General features: G+C 41.3%; 1 protein-coding gene across 2 annotated transcripts in view; it reads left to right on the top strand.

Annotated features, from left to right (window-relative positions):
- The window catches only part of IL13RA1 (interleukin 13 receptor subunit alpha 1), a 91,759-nt gene that overhangs the window by 41,817 nt on the left and 29,366 nt on the right, over positions 1–20,576 (top strand). For both annotated transcript variants that reach the window (XM_056125844.1, XM_056125845.1), the window contains exons 5-6: positions 5,727–5,914; positions 13,336–13,487. In XM_056125844.1, coding sequence (XP_055981819.1) covers positions 5,727–5,914; positions 13,336–13,487 — 340 coding nt within the window. The remainder of the gene's footprint in view (positions 1–5,726; positions 5,915–13,335; positions 13,488–20,576) is intronic.

Raw genomic sequence — 20,576 nt, 5'->3', positions numbered from 1 at the left:
TGACAATAATGATTCTTCTAATCCAAGAGCATGGAATATTTTTCTATTTTTAAAAGTCTTCTATTTATTTTTTTTAAGAAATTTCTATTCTTATTCAATTTCAACTTCTATTCTTTAATTTCTTGTTTTGAATTTTTCATGGTGTAGATCTTCTGCCTGTTTTGTAGATTCCTAAGTACTTGATATTTTTGGACATGATTTTAAATGTGTAGATTCTATGATATCTTTCTCTTCTGATTCATTATTTGTATATAAAATGTGTACAATTTTTTTGTAGGAGTACTGCTATTTATTCAGCCACTGATTAGTTGATTGAATTGGGCATGAACTCCACCTTAATTTTTTTTCTTTTTTCTTCTTTTTATATTTATTTATTGAATCACTGTGGGAAAAGTTACTAAGCTTTCAGGTTTAAGTCTCCGTCATACAATGATCAAACACCTTTCCCTTCACCAGTACTCATTTTTCACCACCAAGAACCCCAGTATACCCCCTCCCACCCCTCCAAATGCCTGTGAGGCAGATGATTTCTACTTAACTCTTCTCTACATTGATTACATTCATTATTTCGACAAAAGATGCACCATTATTGTTTAGAATTTACTCCCCAAACAATCAGAATTGCTGAAAAAGCATTGTGAAATATTTTGTTTTCTATAGCTGGTTATGAGAATCATATAATGTCATGCGGCCACGATTTTGGATTTCTGCAAAGAACCAGATAATTATGAGATTGGTTTCGGTGTGTCCGGTGTTATGGCTGTGCAGGACAGCCGCTCGTGGGAGGTAACTCGTGACCTCTGTAGGGCCTCGTGACCTCCTTGGGAGGCATGGTACCCTAGTTTAACGCATGGTCCATTCACTTTTCTGCTGCAAGCTGCCGGGTTCTGGATTAAGTCTTTTGCCTCTGGAGCCATGGCAATGCCAGAGAGCCGCTTGTGGAGGGCAACTCGTGACCTCAGTAGGGCGTGAAGGACGAGCCAGTACCGCCCTCCTTCCCATGAGACTGCAGTTGCCCCGTCACCGCCGGCTCAAACCTGGCTTTCCAATACGCTCTGAGGTGGCAGCCACCTTGCTGCCGGGGGTGGGGGGAAGACGGAAGGGAGAAACACCATTTCCCTCCTGGGGAGGAATGGCGCCATACTTTAACGCATGGTCCAATCACTTTTCTGCCGCAAGCTTCCGGGCTCTGGATTAAGTCCTTTTCCCTCTGGAGCCATGGCCGTGCTTGTGGGGGGCAACTCGTGACCTTGGTAGGGCGTGAAGGATGAGTCGGTACCACCCCCCTTCCCATGAGACTGCAGTTGCCCCGTCACCGCCGGTTCATATCTGGCTTTCCAATAAGCTCTGAGCCGGCAGCCCCCTTGTATGCAGTCCAGATGCATTTCTGCCAAAAGCCACTGGGTTTCAAGATTTGTTTCTGAGTCTCTGGTATCATGGCTATTAATAAGCTTGATCAGGAGCCAGAGAGGCCGTTTGTAGGCGGCGACTCGGGGTCTCATTGGGATGGGGAGAAAGAGTCGGTTCCACCCCCATGTGGTGAGGCCCCATGTGTCTCGTCACTGTAGGCCCAAACCTGACTGTCCAGTGGCCTCTGGAGGATGGTGGTCACCAGGCCGCCAGGGGGAACAGGCCAAGGCACGAAACCTATTCCCACCTGGAGTGTTCCAGCGCCAGCAACCTACTGCAGGAACAGGACGCATTTCTGCCAAAAGCCTTTGGGTTCCGAGATTCACTTTTGAGACTCTGGGATCATGGCCATTAAGCAGTTCCATCAGGAACCAGAGAGGCCATGCCTCCAGTTATATAGCTAAGCCAAAGGTGGTTTGTGGGCATATCTCCCACATACCTAACTTTTGGCCGTTTACTTTCTTGGTAAACTTTGCCCCAAGTTTTTGGGGTCTGTCCAAAGGTACAGCAGCAATTTTGGGGTATCTGGAAGTCTGAAGGCGCCATTAGGCTGCTGATGCACTCGCCTCACAGGTACAGATTGACCTGCTGGCGGCACCATACCCCCAAAATGTGTACAATTTTTGTGTACTGACTTTGTAGCTAGCCAGTGTGCTGTATTGTTGACATTCAGGATCTATAAAATACTCACAAAGATCAGCAACAAAAAAATCCCCAAACCTAACAAAAATGGAAAGAAAAAATGAACAGGGAATTCTATGTATAAGAAAAAACAGAGGGCCTACAAGTCCATAAAAAATACTCACCATAAATTATGATTAGGGAAATCCACCTCAATATGGCCCTGAAATATCATCTTATGCCAATGAGAATGACACATACCAAAAATAGTTGTAACAATCCGTGTTGGCTGGGATGTGATGACAAAGGACTTTCATCCACTGCTGGTAGGAATGTTATCTGTTTCAGTCCTTATAGAAAAGAGTATGGGAGAGTTTTCAGTAAATTTTAAATTGAGGTACTTTACAACTCAGCAGTTCCACTTTTGAGTATCTACCCCCAGGACAGAAAAACATCCATTCAAAAGGATGTATGCATAACATTATTCATTGCAGCACTCAGTGCAATAGCTAATATTGGCAGTTAACATAGATGTCCAACAGAAGATCAGTGGCTAATGAAGATATGGTATATATCCACAATGGAATACTAAACAGCTGTAAACCAAATTTATAAAGTGTCTGTCAAAATGGCAGACCAGGACTGGGATGAGCAGTTAGGAGAGGAAACCTAGGAATACTGGCGGAGAGGGAAGTTGACATTGGTGGTGGTACTGATGATGGAACATTCTATGTCAAACACCCAGTTGTGAACAACTTTGTAAGTGCCTTAATAAAAAGAAATTAAACAAACAAAAAACCATAATCTTCCTTTTACACAACTTTTATCTCTCTTGATGTAAGCACTGACTCCTCTGTCCTTTACCAGTTATTACAGCCTAGAAAACAATGTGTAATGAAGAGTATCACTAGAGATTGTAATAAGAATTCCATCTTTTGGATATTGTGACTGATGCTTCTAGGAGTGGGGGTGGAAATACCTTTCCAAAATGTTCTATCCATTTCTTTTGGGTTTCTGCCCAGCAGCAGTACTGCTGGATCAAACAGAATTCCTATTGTTATTTATTTATTTTTAATTTTTATTAGTGAAACACCATGAGGTACAATTGTAGACTTACAGATTATTGTGCATGGGTTTCTATCATACAGTGATAAAATACCCATCCCTCCACCAGTGCCCATTTTCCACTACCACGGGTCCCAGTATCCCTCCCTCCCCCCATCCTACTGTGCTTCTGTGGCAGGGCATTCCCTTTTGTTCTCTCTCTCCTTTTGGGTGTTGTGGTTTTCAAAAGAGGCATTGGGTGGCAATCATGTTTGGTCTATACTCTACTTTCAGCATGCTTCTCCCATCCTGGGAAGATCCTCCCAACACCCTTTATTTGGTGCTCCCTTCTCTATCTGAGCTCCCTTTACCCGTAGCATGTGTGGCTGGCCTCCAAACCATGCATAAAATGGGGCATCGAAATGATCAGAATCTTTCTCAAAGAAGAAATCCAAATGGCTAAAAGGCAAATGAGAAAATGCTCTAAATCATTAATCATCAGGGAGATGCAGACCATTGTTATTTTTTAAAGGGTTCTCTGTACTGAAGGTAGAGTTTTCACCAGGTATTATGATTATTGTTATTACAATCTCTGGTGTTACTGCACTAGGTGCTTATGGACATTGTGATATATGTGAAGATTTATGAAATGGGAACTCTGATACCAGCAGTACCAGTTATGGCAGGCATTTAAAGTCACACAGTAGAGTAAGATATGGAGAAAGTCATGCTCTGGAACAATCATCTGTCAGTTTTTGAAAGGCATTCATACTCAAGGTCAATGGGTTTTAATCGGGGAGCCCATCAAACTAGAAGTGATTCTGGCATGAAACAGGATGAAAGTCATGGGAAGGAACATCATTGGTTTGCAAAGAAAGAAAAAACAATTGCTGATGAATATAGGGAAAGGAGTGAAGAGTATAGGGAAAGGTATAAATGATCTAATTGAGGAGTCTAGGAAAAATAAGCACCAATTGATGGAATTTGGTAAGTTAGAAGGAAAGCCATCTTGGGAAAGAAGATGGTACATGTGTTTTGGTCACTGAATTTGAGGCAAGAATAATATTGTCAAGTGAGCCAGTTGTAAATCTGGTGAGAGGTCAGGATTAGGTATTCTAAGACTAAAAATTCTAATCAAGGAATGGATGTGATAAACTAAAGGTGAATGAGTGAATGACTAAGAAATACGAGAACATCAGAGACAGCTGAAGACAGGGTGTGAAGAACTCCATGGGTTGAGAAAGGCGAGAAACATGAAAACAAGGAAGGGGAAGCTAGAGAAACCAAAATCAGTAGATGAAGCATTTTATGTGTGTGGTGGGGAGGACGGGACACACCCAGCAGTGCTCAGGGCTTACTCCTAACTCTGCACTTAGGAATTACTCCTAGTGGGCTCAGTGTAACGTAGGGGATGCTGGGGATCAAACCTGAGTACAAGACAAATGCCCTACCTGCTGCTGCACTATTGCTCTGGTCCCCCGATGAAGCATTCTTAAACATGAGACCTCATACTGGCTTCATAACCTATTCTCTCTTGGTGAAGAGGAAAAAGAGTCAGGATTTCTATAATTTCCATAACTATTGAAAGTATCATTGATCATCAAAGGGGAACATTCTTTACTTCTTGGGGTATGAAATGGAGCCACATAATAAAATAAAGTTTTAGGAAAGCTATCTTATCTTATTACTAATACTTGTTTTTTCTGTTGGATTTAATTTTCATTCTTTTATTCTGTCTCTTTCTCCTCTTTCCCTTCAAAGGGAAACATACTTTTCTGACTAGAGTATGAAATGGAACCACATGAAAACAGGGTTTTAAGGAAAGCTATGCTTCCTTATTGCAAATATTGCTTCTTTTATATTGGTTTTAGTTTTTATTCTGTCCCTGATCCCCCTTCCCTTAGTCATTATTGATGTTTATATTGTTGCAGTGACAGGAATTGAACATTCACTGTTTGCACATTTTTAGCTGTGGTACTTGCTGGGGAATAGCATGTCAGGTTGCAGTGTTCATTGAGGGTTATGCACCTTTAGTTTCAGTGCTTGCACATGTGCTTGTCAGGGTCACATTCTAAGTTGAGGAACTTGAATTAATGGTTGTGGATTTTCACCACGGATCACTGTGTTACTTAAACATGTGCCTACCAGAGGTCACACTTTTTGGCTGTAACATTTTCATACCTCTTTTAGTTGTGGTATTTGCCAGGGTTCTACCCCTTTCTGAGATGTTCACATACACCCTCCGTACCGTGACCAATAATTGCCTGTGGTACTGGGGATTGAAGGGAGCAGAGCTTCCAGGATCACCATTGGTACATGTGGAACTTTGGGAATTTAAGCCTATGACCATATGTTTAGAAGGAAGGTGTTCTAAGTCACTGTCATGGGCTGGTGCTTGTGTGCTGATGTAGAAAGGTTAAAACACACTGTTGTAGTACCTTTGTTATAACTCCATGTCTGTGGACCCATTTGCAGACAGGTACCAGTCCACAGATGTAAAAACCTTGACAACAGCTTCTCTAAGCCCTGTTTTACTGGGTCCTGCAGCTGTTGCTTTACATGGAGATTCAGTCATTAAAAATAAATTTTATCCTTGTTTCTTGAATATTTGTTTTAAATAGTATAAACAGTTGTCTCATTTTCTCTTATAGGCACAGCAGCCTCAGAAAAATACATAAGTGTGAAAACTTCTCTAGAGAAGGTGAACACATTGGTTGCTCCTTTGCTCTGACTATGCTGGAAGATTTCAGTTTTGAACAATACAATGTCCAAATAATGGTCACGGATAAGGAGAAAAAAATCAGACCCTTCTTTCATATAGTGCATTTAGCGTCTCATGGTAAGTTCTAGAAGTCAAGTTTTCTGTGACATGTTAATGTAATTGTTCTTTGAATAATCAACATGAATAATAAAAGATGATGACTGGAATGTGAATATTTCCTCAGGGGGAATGGACTGTATTTCAGTGGACTCCATTGATAGACCCCTTCAAAAGAGGAAACTTTTGGAACGCTAACATTTATTGAGCACTTGTGCCACATACTTTATATTTGCTCATTTGTGAATAGGCTAAGATTATAGCAAGCATAGCAAACAACTAGTTCTATAACCAAAATTGGAGTGTGAGCTCTCTGACTCTGAATGTGTATATCTTCTTTCACTTCTGATAGTTGAGAGGATTAGTCTGCAGAATAGATAGGATAGAATATAGTTTCTAAAATAATAGATCACTTGGGGCTGGAGAGATAGCACAGTGGGTAGGGCATTTGCCTTGTACGCGGCCGACCCGGGTTCTATTCCCAGCATCCCATATGGTCCCCCGAGCACCACCAGGAGTAATTACTGAGTGCATAAGCTGGGAGTAACCCCTGTGCATCGCCGGGTGTGACCCAAGAAGAAAATGATGATAATAATAATAATAAATCGCTTAAAAAAGCTTATGCTGGTGGTGATGTAATCAGGATTGTTATTCAAGCACTCTGTGTGGCACCAATACTTATTATTCAAGACAACAGGCACAGCCTCCTTACTTGGTAAGTAGGGAAAGTATTTATAGAAGCACATGCTTTGCATGTTACAACCCTGACTTTTATTCTCAGCACCATATGGTCCACCAGTCATCATGCCAGGAATATTCCTTGAGCACCACTATGACTAGAAACAGCTCTTGGAAATAAAATTTATTCTGGAAGGTCTAGCTAGTTTCTTCATCTAACACAAGAATATAAACTCATTTTAAATGGTTTGCTTGTGCTTGGGAGATAACTCAAAGGAGTGTGTGTCTAGCAGGTGCAAGATCCCAAATTCCATCCCCAGCATCATATAACCTTCTGTAACACTACTGGTTAATTGTTCTGGTAGTCTCTGAGTGCCTTGTGCTCTAGCACCACGAGATTGAGCACATTGGATTTTACCACACTGCTGGTCCAAGCACTGAACCATCTGGCTGCATTACTGGCCCAGCATCTCTGGGAGTGTCTCCCAGGGCCCTCTAGCACTATTGGAGGCACCCCTAGGCACTGAGAAAACAGGCTATTTACTCTTAAAATAAGGCGTAGAATCCTCTTTATATTTTTGCCTTAGGGGTCACACTGAGGGGTGCTCAGTGCTTAATCCTGTCTCTCTGTTCAGGGCTCACTCCTGGCAGTGCTTGGAAGACAACATGCTGCTGGCCATCAAACCAGGGTCAATCACATGCAAGACAAAAGCCATACCTACTGTACTATCTCTCTAGCTCCCTGAAAGGATTGTCTTAAAGTCCAAATGTTGTATAAAACTATGTTGTGAATCTCTAAAGCAGACGAGTGTAGCATCAGGCTTATTTCTTTGTTGTAAAACCTCAGAAAGGGAGCCCAGGTTCTGAAGATTTATAGGCAAATATAATCATGACCTGACAAAAATGAGCAGAAATTAAGTTTTAAAAATTTTATTTGTTTTATTTAGTTACTGTGAAATTACAAGTTATATGTGATTGAGGTTCAGGCATATGATGTTTCAATATTGATCCCTTCATCAGTGCCTATTTTCCTCCACCAATGCCCTTCCCATTTGGTTCCCACCCTGCTTTTTTTCTTTTTTTGGCTTTATGTGGGTCACACCCAGCGATGCACAGGGGTTACTCCTGGCTCATGCACTCAGGAATTACTCCTGAAAGTGCTTGGGGGACCATATGGGATGCTGGGAATTGAACCTGGTTCGGCTGCATGCAAGGCAAACGCCCTATCCACTGTGCTATCACTCCAGCCCTCCCACCCTGCTTTTATGAGAGGCATTATAAAACACATTTTGCACTGTGGCTTACAAAACTGTTGCTTATAGAGTTTCATGCCTAACACTTTACCACCTTTCAGCACCACCTCTTTTTCCTGGTTGAACTCTTCCCTCTACATAGACATTGTCCCCTCCCTGTCCTATCCCCTAGGGCTTTCAAGTGGCATGTTGCCTACTGAAGACCAGTTTTCATGTTCTTTGTTTCCATTGCCTTTGGGTATTCATTATTCCACTATTGTGTTATTTGTGTCCTGCATATGAGAGCCCGGCAAGCTACCGAGAGTATTCGATATGCCAGACACAGTAACAACAAAGTCTCCAATGGAGACGTTACTGGGCCCGCTGCATATGAGAGAGATCACTCTGTGTAGGCTGGAGTCTCTCTTTCTAACTTCACGCAGCATGATACTCTCTAGGTCACTCCATGTAGCAGTCAGTTTCATGACTATCTTTTCATATGATCAAGTAATAGTCTAATGTGTGTATTACCATAGTTTCTTTATGCAGTCATCTATTCTTGAATATCTGGCTTGTTTCTAGATTTTGACTCTTGTGGATAGGGTTACAAGGAACTTAGGGGTGCCAGTGTCTTTTATCCAATTTGTTTTTGGGTCCTTGGAGTACATTCCAGGAAGTGGAGATGCTGGGTCGAATGCAAGTAATTTTTTAGGAATGTCCATATTTTAGAAATGTTCATACTATTTTCCAGAAAGACTGGACCAGTTGACATTCCCACATGCAGTGAGCAATCCACAGCAGCACTGATTGTCCTTATTCTTTTTGATATGTGCCAGCTACTGTGGCAGATGCTATCACATTGTTGTTTTGAAATCTATCACTCTGATGAATAGTGATGCAGAGCATTTTTTCATGTGCCTTTAGGCCATTTGTATTTCTTCTTGGATATAGTTTCTGTTTATTTCTTCACCCCATTTTTTGATGGTGTTGGGTTTTTTTTGTATAGTTCCACTACTACCTCATTTATCTTTGATATCGATGTGTTATCACATGAATGTTGGAGAAATAATTTATCTCATTCTTGTATGAGCAGAACTTTATTCATCACCTCTTCAATTCTATTTTTTAACAAAGGATTTAGGTTTTTTTGGGGGGGTGGTCACTCCCAGTGGTTCTTGGGAAACAATACATTGTTGGGTATCAAACCTGGCTTTCCCAAATTCCAACAAGTTCTCCAGTCCTTTGAGCTATCTATCAGCCTCATTCCTAATAATGGGTATATTTGGGCAGGAGATATAGAACAGAGGTTAAGGTGCTTTATTTGCAATGATGCCAATGCTGGTTGAATTCCTGGCACCCACATATAGTGCTTACCCATTGACAGGGAATCAATACCGCATGAGTAGTATGGGGTATGACCCAATCCCGCACCCACCAAAAACCCAATGAGTATTTTATTCATTTATTTATGATCATTAAGTCACAACTGATAGTGTACAGGAGCTTCTTCTGGCACTGTGATTGAGAGTCACTCTTGATAGTGCTCAGGGTACCATGCAGTGCTGGGGATTGAACCTGGGGATCTTGCATGCAAAGTCTGAGCCCAGTGTATTTAGTTATTTCTTTGACCTTTGGTGGACCTTTTCCCCCATATTTTTTAGAATCATTTCCCCATATTTTAAAAACATTTCATTATGGAAAATTTCTAAGATACATAAATATAAAGACAAATAAATAATTAAACTAACATTTACCCATGACATATAGTCAGTGACATTCATTTCCTTTTCTTCCCAGAAACTAAGAAAAGGGGTTTATATCCTTTTTCCTGTGGTATATTTACATGTCACAGTGTTTTCAAAGTTTTCAAAAATGTTAAAGGTTGCATAGATAACACAGCAGATAAGGCACTTGCTTTGCAACCTGCTAATTTGGGTTTGATCCCTGATATCCCATCCCTGAGCACCACCAGGGGTGATCCCTGAGTTCAGAGCCAGGAGTAGCCCCTGAGTATAACCAGATGTGGTCTAAAAACCAAAAAAGAAAAAAAAATTGTGAGACACCATACTGTTCATGATATGGTTTTATGCATATAACTTTCCAGCATCCACACCTTCCAATATTGTCACAGTGTCAATAGACCTTTTATTTTATTTTGGTTTGGGGCTACACTTGGAGATGCCAAGACTTAATCCTGGCTCTGCGCTCAGGTATCACTCCTAGCAGATCTGAGGGACCATCTGGGGTCTTGGGAATTGAACCCAGGTCGACCACATTCAAAGCAAATGCCCTACCTGCTGTACTATTCTCTTTGGCCTCCATCAGCAGACCTTTTAAAGCTCATTTTGCTGGTCTTTTCCTGACTGTTAATGGTGATATAAAGGGAAATCCTTTTAAATCAGAAGATATATTCAAATTATATTGTGTTTATTATCTACTCTCTTCTGTTAGCCTTAAGATAGCTTGCTCATGAAAAACTAAGTTGACTGCTTTAACGATTTTATTTAATTAACCAGTTATATTTAAAATAACTATTATTTTGGTTTTGGGAATATATCCAGCAGTACTCAGGATACCATGCAGTGCTGGGAGTTGAACCTGGGGCTCTCGCTCTGTGCTCAGGGATCACTCTTAACGGAGTATAAGGGTCCATTTGGGGTGAGGGGTTAAAACCTGGGATGGCCATATGAAAGGTGTGCACCCACTGTTCTATCTCTCTGGCCATTTATTTAATTAATTTATTCATTTGTTTTTAGGCCATACCAAATGGTGCTCAGGAACTGCTCTCATATCTGTGCTTTATTTGTGTTTGGGCTATAGCAGGTGGTGCCCCGGATTGTGCAAAATATGAGCTCCAGGTTTTATAAAGGTTGGGGGGGGTGTTGAGACCTTATCCAGTGGTACTGAAGGTTTATTCTTGGCTCTGTGCTCAGGAATCACTCCTGGCTGGGTACAGAGCAATATATGCAGTGCTGTGGATTGGACATGGATTGGGCATATGCAAGATAAGCACCTTACCTGCTGTTCTATCTCTCTGCCCATTCCCTGCCCCCACCTTTAAGCTTTAAACTGTAGTAATATATTCACAAACCGGGGCTGGAGCAATAGCACAGCAGGTAGGGCGTTTGCCTTGCATGCGGCTGACCCAAATTTGATTCCCAGCATCCCATATGGTCTCCTGAGTACCACCAGGGGTAATTCCTGAGTGCAGAGCCAGGAGTAACCCCTGTGCATCACCGGTTGTGACCCAAAAAGCAATATATACATATATATATTCACAAACCATTAAATTGACCATATTTATTAAGACCATCTTTAAGTTGGTGACCCATTGAGTAGTATTGTGCAACAAAACTCTTTGTTTCATCAAACTGAAGCTCTGTGATGGAGCTGGAGTGATAGTACAGTGAGTAGGACTCTTTTCTTGCTCATGGCCAACCAAGAATTTGATCTCCAGCACCTCAGATAGTCAGAGATAGTACAGAGTCTGGAGTAAGCCCTGAGCACAGTAGGGTGTGGCTCCAAAGCAAAAACAAACAAATGAAGCTCCATGAAAAACACATTGCCACTCTGCCCTTCCCACAAGCCCTTGAACCACCTTTCTAAGTTCTGTTATCTAGGATTTTTTACTATGTTGCATATCTCATAGGAGTAGATTCATATAGTACATGTGCTTTGGTGGCAGCCTTATTTCATTTATCACAATGTCTTTGAGGTTCATTCACCTCAAGATGTGACAGATACTGGGCTAATGCTTTCTTTTTGAGAAGAGGCCATACCCAGTGGTGCTAAGGGGTCACACTTGCTTATAACTTTTTAAGTGGTGTTTTTATTTTTTAATTGAATTACTTTGAGATACAGTTACAAAGTTGTTCATGATTGAGTTTTAGTCACACAATGTTCCAACACCCATCCCCAGCATACATTTCCCACCACCATTGTCCCAAGTTTCCTTCCCTTCCCTCTCCAGCCTGCCTCTATGGCACTTTTCCTCTTTCTCTACTTCTCTCTCCATTTAGGCACTGCTGTTTGCAATAGTGTTACTGAAAGCTTACAATGTATATCACTTTACTTCTTTTCAGCATTCAGTTATTGTCTAGAGTGGTCATTTACAATTATCATTGTCATTGTGGTCCCTTCTCTGTCCTAAATGCACTCCTCCACAACTTGTGGCAAGCTTCCTACCATGGACCAGTCCTCCTGACCTTCATTTCTACTGTCTTTGGGTATTATTATCATACTATTATTATTCTCATACTATTATTATTTTTAATATCCTTCAAATGAGTGTGATCATTCTATGCTTATCAGAGGGGTCACTCTTGATAGTATTTGGAGGACTGTGGGGTCCTGGGAATTGAACCTGGGGCTCCTTCAAGCAATGCATGTACAGCAGCATTTTGAGCCATTTCCCTGACTCTAGGCTAATGTTATGCTTTTGTTCTTTGACTGACATAAGTGAGTGGCAGCTGGAGAACCCCATTGTACCAAGTGTCCCTTGATACCCTTCGTCACTTGGAGGGAGGCACATCGTGGACAAAAGCACTTCTCTTTTTCTCTGTGATACAGCTGAGTGTTCTAACTACCCATTAGTCATATTCTACCAGATGCAAATCTGAGTTTATCTACCAGACACCTCTCTTACGTTATTCAAAGATTTACTAAATATTTAAAAATAAACTTCTGGGGCTAGAGAGATGGTAGAGTGGAGAAGTCACTTGCCTCCCACATGGCCAACCCAGGCTCAGTCCCTAGCACCCCATATATTGCTGCCCTAGAAGCCCTCAAGAACTGTCTGGATGGCCCTAATGGTACTAGGCACCATTAAATCACTTAATTAAATAATAATTAAATTATCTCTAATTAAAATAAAATAATAATTAAAATTAAAATGTATATTCCCAAGCCCACCAGGACTGATCCGTGAGCACAGAACCAAGAGTAAGCCCTGAGTACCACCACGTGTGACTCCAAAACCAAATTAAATAAAATAATTTTCTGATATTTACTGTAGGTACTCAGAAATTGTAGAGTTCAGGAGATATCTTTGTAGCTAAAGTGTCTGTTTTGTAAGCATGAGGTTGTATGTTTGATCTCCTATGCTGCCATGTGCACTGGTGGTAATCTTGGCTGCTCAGCTGTCTGTGATCACTGTTGTTGCAAGTGATTTCTGGGCATACCTCACCCAGGAATGTGATTGTGAGTGAGCATATGCATGAGCACTATAGCAACCCGAATGAGCATTAAAGCCAGAGTGTGTGCATGCCATAACTAAAGAAGACCCACACCTGTGAACATTACAAAGAAATATGTGTGGCTTACACATCATAGCAACAATGTCAACAGAGGGAGGGAAAGAGAAAACAATCATAATATAAAATTAAAAATTAAAAAATGTAGAATTTTCGGTCTAATCAGATGGCATAGCCCTATTTTAATTTTGATTTGTGACCTTCATTATCTTTTTGTATATATGTATAAATCATATAAACTCTGGAAACTAAATGGTATTCTCGGATTTCTAATTTTCAGTGAAACCTGATCCTCCACGAATTAAAAGTCTTTTCTTCCACAATGGTTACTTGCATGTGCAATGGGAGAACCCACCAAAATTTTTAAGCAGATGCTTATCTTATCAAGTAGAAGTCAACAACAGCCAGCCTGTGACACACAGCATTTTTTCCGTAAGTTTTTCTTTTCAGTTGTTTTTATTTGGATGTTTGTTTTGCACTAAAATTTTTTGCAACATGATGAACTAAAATAGAAATGCAGTAAAGTGAGTAGCCTTGTCAATCATGAAGAAACTTCTTGTCTAAAATTTGGCATGATGGAAAGTTTGATGATTTCTCATAAGAATATAGTGTCTGAAGTGCCGAGAACAGAAGAATGGATAAAGAAACTATGGTACATCTACATAATGGAACACTACATAGCTGTTAGAAAAAATGAGGTCATTCCAACATTAGAATCATCAAAGTACCAGAAAGACAGGGAGGCAACACCAATGAAAAGCCACAGTCAAAGAAATCATTGCTGAAATGTTCCCAGAGTTAAAGAATGTAGACATCCAAACACTACATAGCTGTTAGAAAAAAATGAGGTCATAACATTAGAATCATGAAAGTACCAGAAAGACAGGGAGGCAACCCCAATGAAAAAGCCACAGTCAAAGAAATCATTGCTGAAAAGTACCCAGAGTTAAAGAACGCAGACATCCAGATCCAAGGAGCCAGAAGGCTGCCAGCTAAAAGAGACCCAAATAAAAACACTCCAAGTCATATAATAGTCAGAATGACGGATGCTGTGTATAGAGACACACTCCTGCAAGGAAAAATGAGGTTATGAAATTTTCTATAAATGGATGAACCTGGAGAGTGTCATGCTAAGTGAAATGAGTCAGGAGAATAGGGGCAGATATAGAATGACTGCTTTTATTTGTGGGATATATATATATATATATATACACACACACACACACATATATATATATATATATATATATATATATATAACCGTATGGGGAGCTGAGTGATAGTACAGTGGGTAGGGCTTTGCCTTGCATACGGCCGGCCTAGGTTCGATTCCCAGCATCACATATGGTCCCCCGAGCACTACCAGGGGTAATTCCTGAGTGCAGAGCCAGGAGTAACCCCTTGTGCATTGCCAGGTGTGACCCAAAAAGCAAAAAAAAAAGGTATGAAACTAATATCTAAGGCCAGGGAAAATGGGTCAGGAGGACTGATCAGTGGTTGAAAATTACCACAAAAGTGTGTGTGGGGGGTGAAGGGTAGTTAATATAGAGGAGGGTCCATTATGACAACGTTAGTTCGAAATGATCACTCTGGACAAGAACTGGGTGTTGAAAGTAGGTAAAGGAATATATATGATAATTTGCATCTGTATTGCAAACCATAATGCCTAAAATGAGAGAGAGAAAAAGAAAGGGAGAGAAGAGGTGCCTTCCGTAGAGGCAGGCAGGGGTGGTGGGTACTTTGGAAGCGTGGAAGGGAAACTGGGAACACTGGTGCTGGGAAATTACACTGATGGAGGTATGGGTGTTGTGAATATCATTTGACTGAAACCTAGTCATGGACAGCTTTGTTATGCTCTAACTCACAGTGATCAAAAAATAGAGTTTAGTCGTTCATTAATTGATGTGCTCAAAAATGGGCACTGGTGGAGGGATGGGTATTTGATCATTGTATAATTGAAACCCAAGCACAAAATTTTGTAAGTCTACAACTCTACCTCATGGTGTCTCACTAATAAAAATTTTAAAAAATGCTTATTATTGGTTTACCATGTTCTATAAACCCTGTCTGAGCCCATGACATCTGATGAACAGTACTTTTCCATTTAATTGATCTACTAGCACTTAAAGCAAAAGGATAAGTGACTTTCAGAAGATGAATGCTATGAAGAAAATCAGGGGTGATGAGATGGGAGGACCTGAGTGATCACGGAGGGTAGGTCATCCATCCAAAGAGTTGGTACTGAAGATGAGAACAGAGAGATGAGCAGAAGTCTTCTGAAGATTTGTGGGTGGAGGAACAGTGAGTACAAAGACCGAGGAAGCAAGATTGGACTTGCTATGTGGCAGTGGCAGAAAGCAATATGGTACTTGAAAGATTAAGTAGGAGAGGCTGTGATCAGGTTGAAGGCTATGATATGGTCATTCACTTTTCTTGAGGTTGGCGGTTACTAAAGTAGTCTAATTGGAGTAGTTAAGACATGTCTTTTTTTTTTTATATATTATGCTCTTTGGAATCAGATGAAAAACATGCAGTGAGGGGCTGGGTATGTGGCTTGGGTGGTAAAACACATGCCTTAAATATGGATGCCTTGGGTCTGATCCCTGGAATGCTCACACATACCTGCTCTATCCCCAGCATCACCTGGTGTGTCAACCTATCCCCAAAGAAAAACACACAGTGAAGGTGGTATAACCTAATCAGAAGACGGTCTAACCTTAGGGTCCGAGTCCAATTGTTATACTTTCAGGTAGAGGTCACAAATATTTTTGTTTTGACCTTAAGCAAAGTAAGGTTTTATTAGATTTGAATTTTGGAGGTGCTCTCCCAAAGAGGGCCCCGGGTCACTTCCGGTGATTCTCAGCCAATCTGGCCCAAAGACCCAGTGATGCAATGGTGCCAAAGACCACCAGGGCAGTGGTCTGGCAGTGCTCGGGAGCTTCCAGAGTGACATCATTCAATTCTGTGGTACTGGAGATCAAATCAGGGTCCCAAACATGCAACGCATGCACCTCCGATCCTGGTGCTCTCTCCCCGACCTCAGGTTTAAATTTTTTTCATGCAAATTGAAAACTGTGGCACTGCATAGTGTAGTATCCATAGGTGGCGCCCAGAAACGAAGGAGATGGTGCTACTTCCTCACTGGGTCACCTGCCATTTGTGTTTTAAGGTTCCAGAGCAAGTGTTTTATATTGGGTTGTAAAGGAACTGGACTTATTGAAGATGGGCAAATTCCTTGGTCCAGTTGTTTCAACTCATCACAGCAGCAGTTGTTTCAAATCCTCACTAAAATAAGCCAGTGTTGACAAGCCGTAACTCTAGAGGGAGCATCTGGGGCACAGATGACCAGAACTCTTCTACTCCTTTTCAGATGAGTCCCTTTGCTGAAATAGAATATTACTCCCTTTCAGAAACCAGTATCTCTGTGCAATGTGGCAGAAGGAAAAAAACCCCAAATACTTCTAATTGGTGAGATGGTGAGGCTTGGAGGTGCCACTAAGTGAAATGTACTTGAGTGTCAGAAAGCTGAAATATACTTGACTTCTCCTGCCTTCACTGCTCTCAGTCTCTTTGAAACCCCTTGCATTATTTATTTGGTACTGAATTTTGTTCTGCTATTTATGCTGATCACATGTGTAAACTTTTCTCCACATTATAAATATGAGCTCCTTTGAGTGTTTACTTTGGGCTCTTCCTGTCACTGACATGAGGTGAGCAATTATTATGTACTAGGCCTTTATTGAGCAATTTATTGGAATCATCTCATTATGTCTTTGCCGTAACCCCAAGGAACTATGTGCTGTTATTTTTTTAGTTGTTTCCATGTTTTTTTAAATTTTATTTTTATTAAAGTGCCATTATTTACAAATTTTTCATAGTTGGGTTTTAGATATTCAGTGTTGCAGCACTGATCCTACTTCCAGTGTCAGCTTCCCTCCACCAGTGTTCCAATGTTCCCTCAACACCCCAAGCCTGCCATCTTGACAGGCACCATTTTCAGTTCGGTTGTTAAAGTTTGGGTCTCATGATTTCAGTTTTTCTACTTCTTTGGTTTGTTTATTTATCTGTGTCATTCCTTAACACCACTAATGTACCTGAATACCCTTGACTCTTCCCCCCTGTTGCTTCTCACATATCTCTTCTCCCCACACTGACCAACACTGATTTCTTTCTTTCCCTTCAGTATACTTGGGGCCAAGGGTGATCTAGACATTTAAATCGTTGCATTCTATCATCCAGTTATTCTGACTACTACATATAAGTGATATTGTCCTATGTTTATCCTTTTTATGGCATACTTTATTTAACATAATACCTTCTAGTTCTATTAATATTTTGTGCTGTTATTTAAAAAATAGTGTTTTTTTAAATTTTGTGGAACTTGTGGATCACATACAGCTGCACTCAGGGCTTAGTCCTGGCTCTGTGCTTAGGGATCACTACTGATGATGCTTGGGGAACCAGGTGTGATGCCCGGAGATCTAACCAGAGTTGGCTGCATGCAAGGCAAATACTGTAGGATATTTGTATTGATATTGATCACTTCTGGCAGTGATTGGGAAACCATATGTCATGCCTGGGACTGATTCCCTGTTGACTGCATGCAAAGCAAGTGCCCTGCCCAATGTACTATATTTCTGGCCCCAAATGTGACTGTTTTTAAAGTGCACAGTGTGCTGTTTTTCCGTTTATTTGAAGGGATGTTAGTCCCTACTCAGCTGTGCTGGAGATTGAACATGGGTTGACCATGTACAAGGCAAGCAACTTACCTGCTGTACTATCTTTCCGTCCCCCAGTTTGCTAATTTAATATACGTAAGTAAGGTAAGGTCCTCCTGTTGTTCATCGATTTTCTCGAGCGGGCCCAGTAACGTCTCCATTGGAGACTTTGTTGTTTCTGTGTTTGGCATATCAGTACGTCACGGGTAGCTTGCCAGGCTCTGCCGTGCGAGCAAGATACTCTCGGTAGCTTGCCGGGCTCTCCAAGAGGGGCGGAGGAATCGAACTCGGGTCTCTCCAAGAGGGGCGGAGGAATCGAACTCGGGTCACCAATGTTGGCTGCGTGCAAGGCAAACGCTCTACCCACTGTGCAATCTCTCCAGCCCTTAATATATGTAAATATTGTGAAATGATTACTATAATGAAATTAATGAATCTACCCCTCCCCTTGCAAGCTGTCTTTTATTTTTTTGCTTTTTGGGTCACAATTGGCGATGCTCAAGGGTTACTCTTGGCTTTGCACTCAGGAGTCACTCCTGGCAGTGCTCAGGGGACCATATGGGATACTGGGAATCGAACCCGTGTCAGCCTTGTGTGAGGCAGATGCCCTACCCGCTGTGCTATCGCTCAAGCCCCAAGCAAGCTGTCTTTTAATGGGAGATGTTGGGCCACAGTTGGCAGTGCAAGGGGCTGTCTCTTGCTCTGTGCTCAGGAATGGCCCTGGGCAGGACCATATGTGGACTGTATGGCCTACTTGGGAGACCATATGTAGTGAAGAGAATGGAACCGGGCTCAGCAGCCTGCACAACAAGCGTCTTAATCCCTGTACTTTCTCACTGGCCCCACAACTTACTTTTTTTGTATTTAGTGGGAACCAATGAACTATTTGTATTTGTATATAGTGGAAACTATTGAACTATTGAGATCTATGCTCAATAAATTTCAAGTATATGTAATGGCCCTCCTGTTGATCATCGATTTGCTCGAGCGGGCCCAGTAACGTCTCCATTGGAGACTTTTGTTGTTACTGTGTTTGGCATATCGAATACGTCACGGGGAGCTTGCCAGGCTCTGCCGTGCGGGCGAGATAATCTTGGTAGCTTGTCAAGCTCTCCAAGAGGGGTGGAGGAATCAAACTCGGGTCGGCCATGTTGGCTGCGTGCAAGGCAAATGCCCTACCGCTGTGCTATCGCTCCACAATTTTTAAAAAAATATACCTAGGGGCAGGGGAGTTGTCAGTATTTTCAACCCTATTTCATTGGGCTGCAGCTCTGCCTTTGTTCCAGTACCATGCTGTTTTAATTATTACTGCTTTGTAGTAGAGTTTGAAGTTAGGGAGGTTGTTTTTTCCCATTTTTTTCTTTGCAATAATTGCTTTAGCTATTCGTGGGGGCTATTGTTCCATATGAATTTCAGGATTGTTTGCTCCATTTCTTTGAAGAATGTCATGGGTATCATTAAAAGGGATCACATTGAATTTGTATGATGCTTTGGGAAGTATTGCCATTTTGACAATGTTAATTCTCCTGATCCATGAGCAGGGGATATCTTTCCATTTCTTGTGTCCTCTTTTATTTCCTGAAGTAGCATTTTGCAGTTTTCTTTGTACAGGTACTTTACTTCCTCAGTTAAGCTGATTCCTAGGTACTTGATTTTCTGGGGTACAATTGTGAACAGGATTGTTTTTTTCATGTCACTTTCTTCTGTCTCACTGTTTGCATATAGAAAAACCATGGACTTTTAGGTATTGATTTTATAGCCTGAAACTTTACTATACAAGTCTATTGTTTCTAGGAGTTTCTTGGTAGACATTATAGGGTTCTCTAAGTATAGTATAATATCATCTGTGAACAGTGAGAGCTTGATTTCTTCCTTTCCTACCTGGATGCCCCTAATATCTTGTTCTTGCCTAACCGCTATTGCAAGTATTTCCAGTACTATATTGAACAGCAGTGGAGAAAGTGGGGCATCCTTGTCTCATCCCTGATCCTAGAGGGAAGGCTCTCAGTTTTTTCCCATTGAGGATGATGCTTGCTGTAGGCTTGTGGTAGATAGCTTTAACTATATTGGGGAAAGTCCCCTATATCCCCATTTTGGCAAGGGTTTTCATCATAAACGGGTGCTGGATCTTGTCAAATGCTCTCTCTGTATCTGTTGATATGATCATGTGCTTTTTATCTTTTATTTTGTTTATATGATGGATTGAGACACTGTCCTCCCGTTGTTCATCAATTTTCTCGAGCGGGCCCAGTAACGTCTCCTTTGTGAGACTTCGTTGTTACCGTGTTTGACATATCGAGTATGTCACGGGTAGCTTGCCAGGCTCTGCCCTGTGGGCGAGTTACTCTCGGTAGCTTGCCCGGCTCTCCGAGAGAGGCGGAGGAATCGAACTCGAGGCGGCCATGTTGGCTGCATGCAAGGCAATCAATTTCATCCTTGCATTCCTGGGATGAATCCTACTTGGTCATGGTATTTAATCTTTTTGATGAGTCGTTGGATTCTATTTGCTAATAGTTTGTTGAGGATCTTTGTGTATGTGTTCATCAGGGATATCGTCCTGCAATTCTCTTTCTTTGTGGTATCTCTGTTTGCTTTTGTTATCAGGGTGATATTTGCTTCGTAGAAACTGTTTGGGAGTGTTTTTGATATTTCAATTTCGTAGAAAAGTTTAAAGAGGATTGGGAATAAGTCCTCTTTAAAGATTTGGAAGAATTCACTAGTGAATCCATCTGGGCCAGGACTTTTGTGCATGGGGAGACGTTTTATGAATAAAGTTTTAATGAGTGCTTGCAGACTACATTTT

This window comes from Sorex fumeus, unplaced genomic scaffold (genome assembly GCF_029834395.1).
Source record: "Sorex fumeus unplaced genomic scaffold, SorFum_2.1 ptg000058l, whole genome shotgun sequence".
Classification (NCBI taxonomy): Eukaryota; Metazoa; Chordata; class Mammalia; order Eulipotyphla; family Soricidae; genus Sorex; species Sorex fumeus.
Note: the sequence above shows the minus strand (reverse complement) of the source record. Positions and strands in the feature narration are given on the sequence as shown.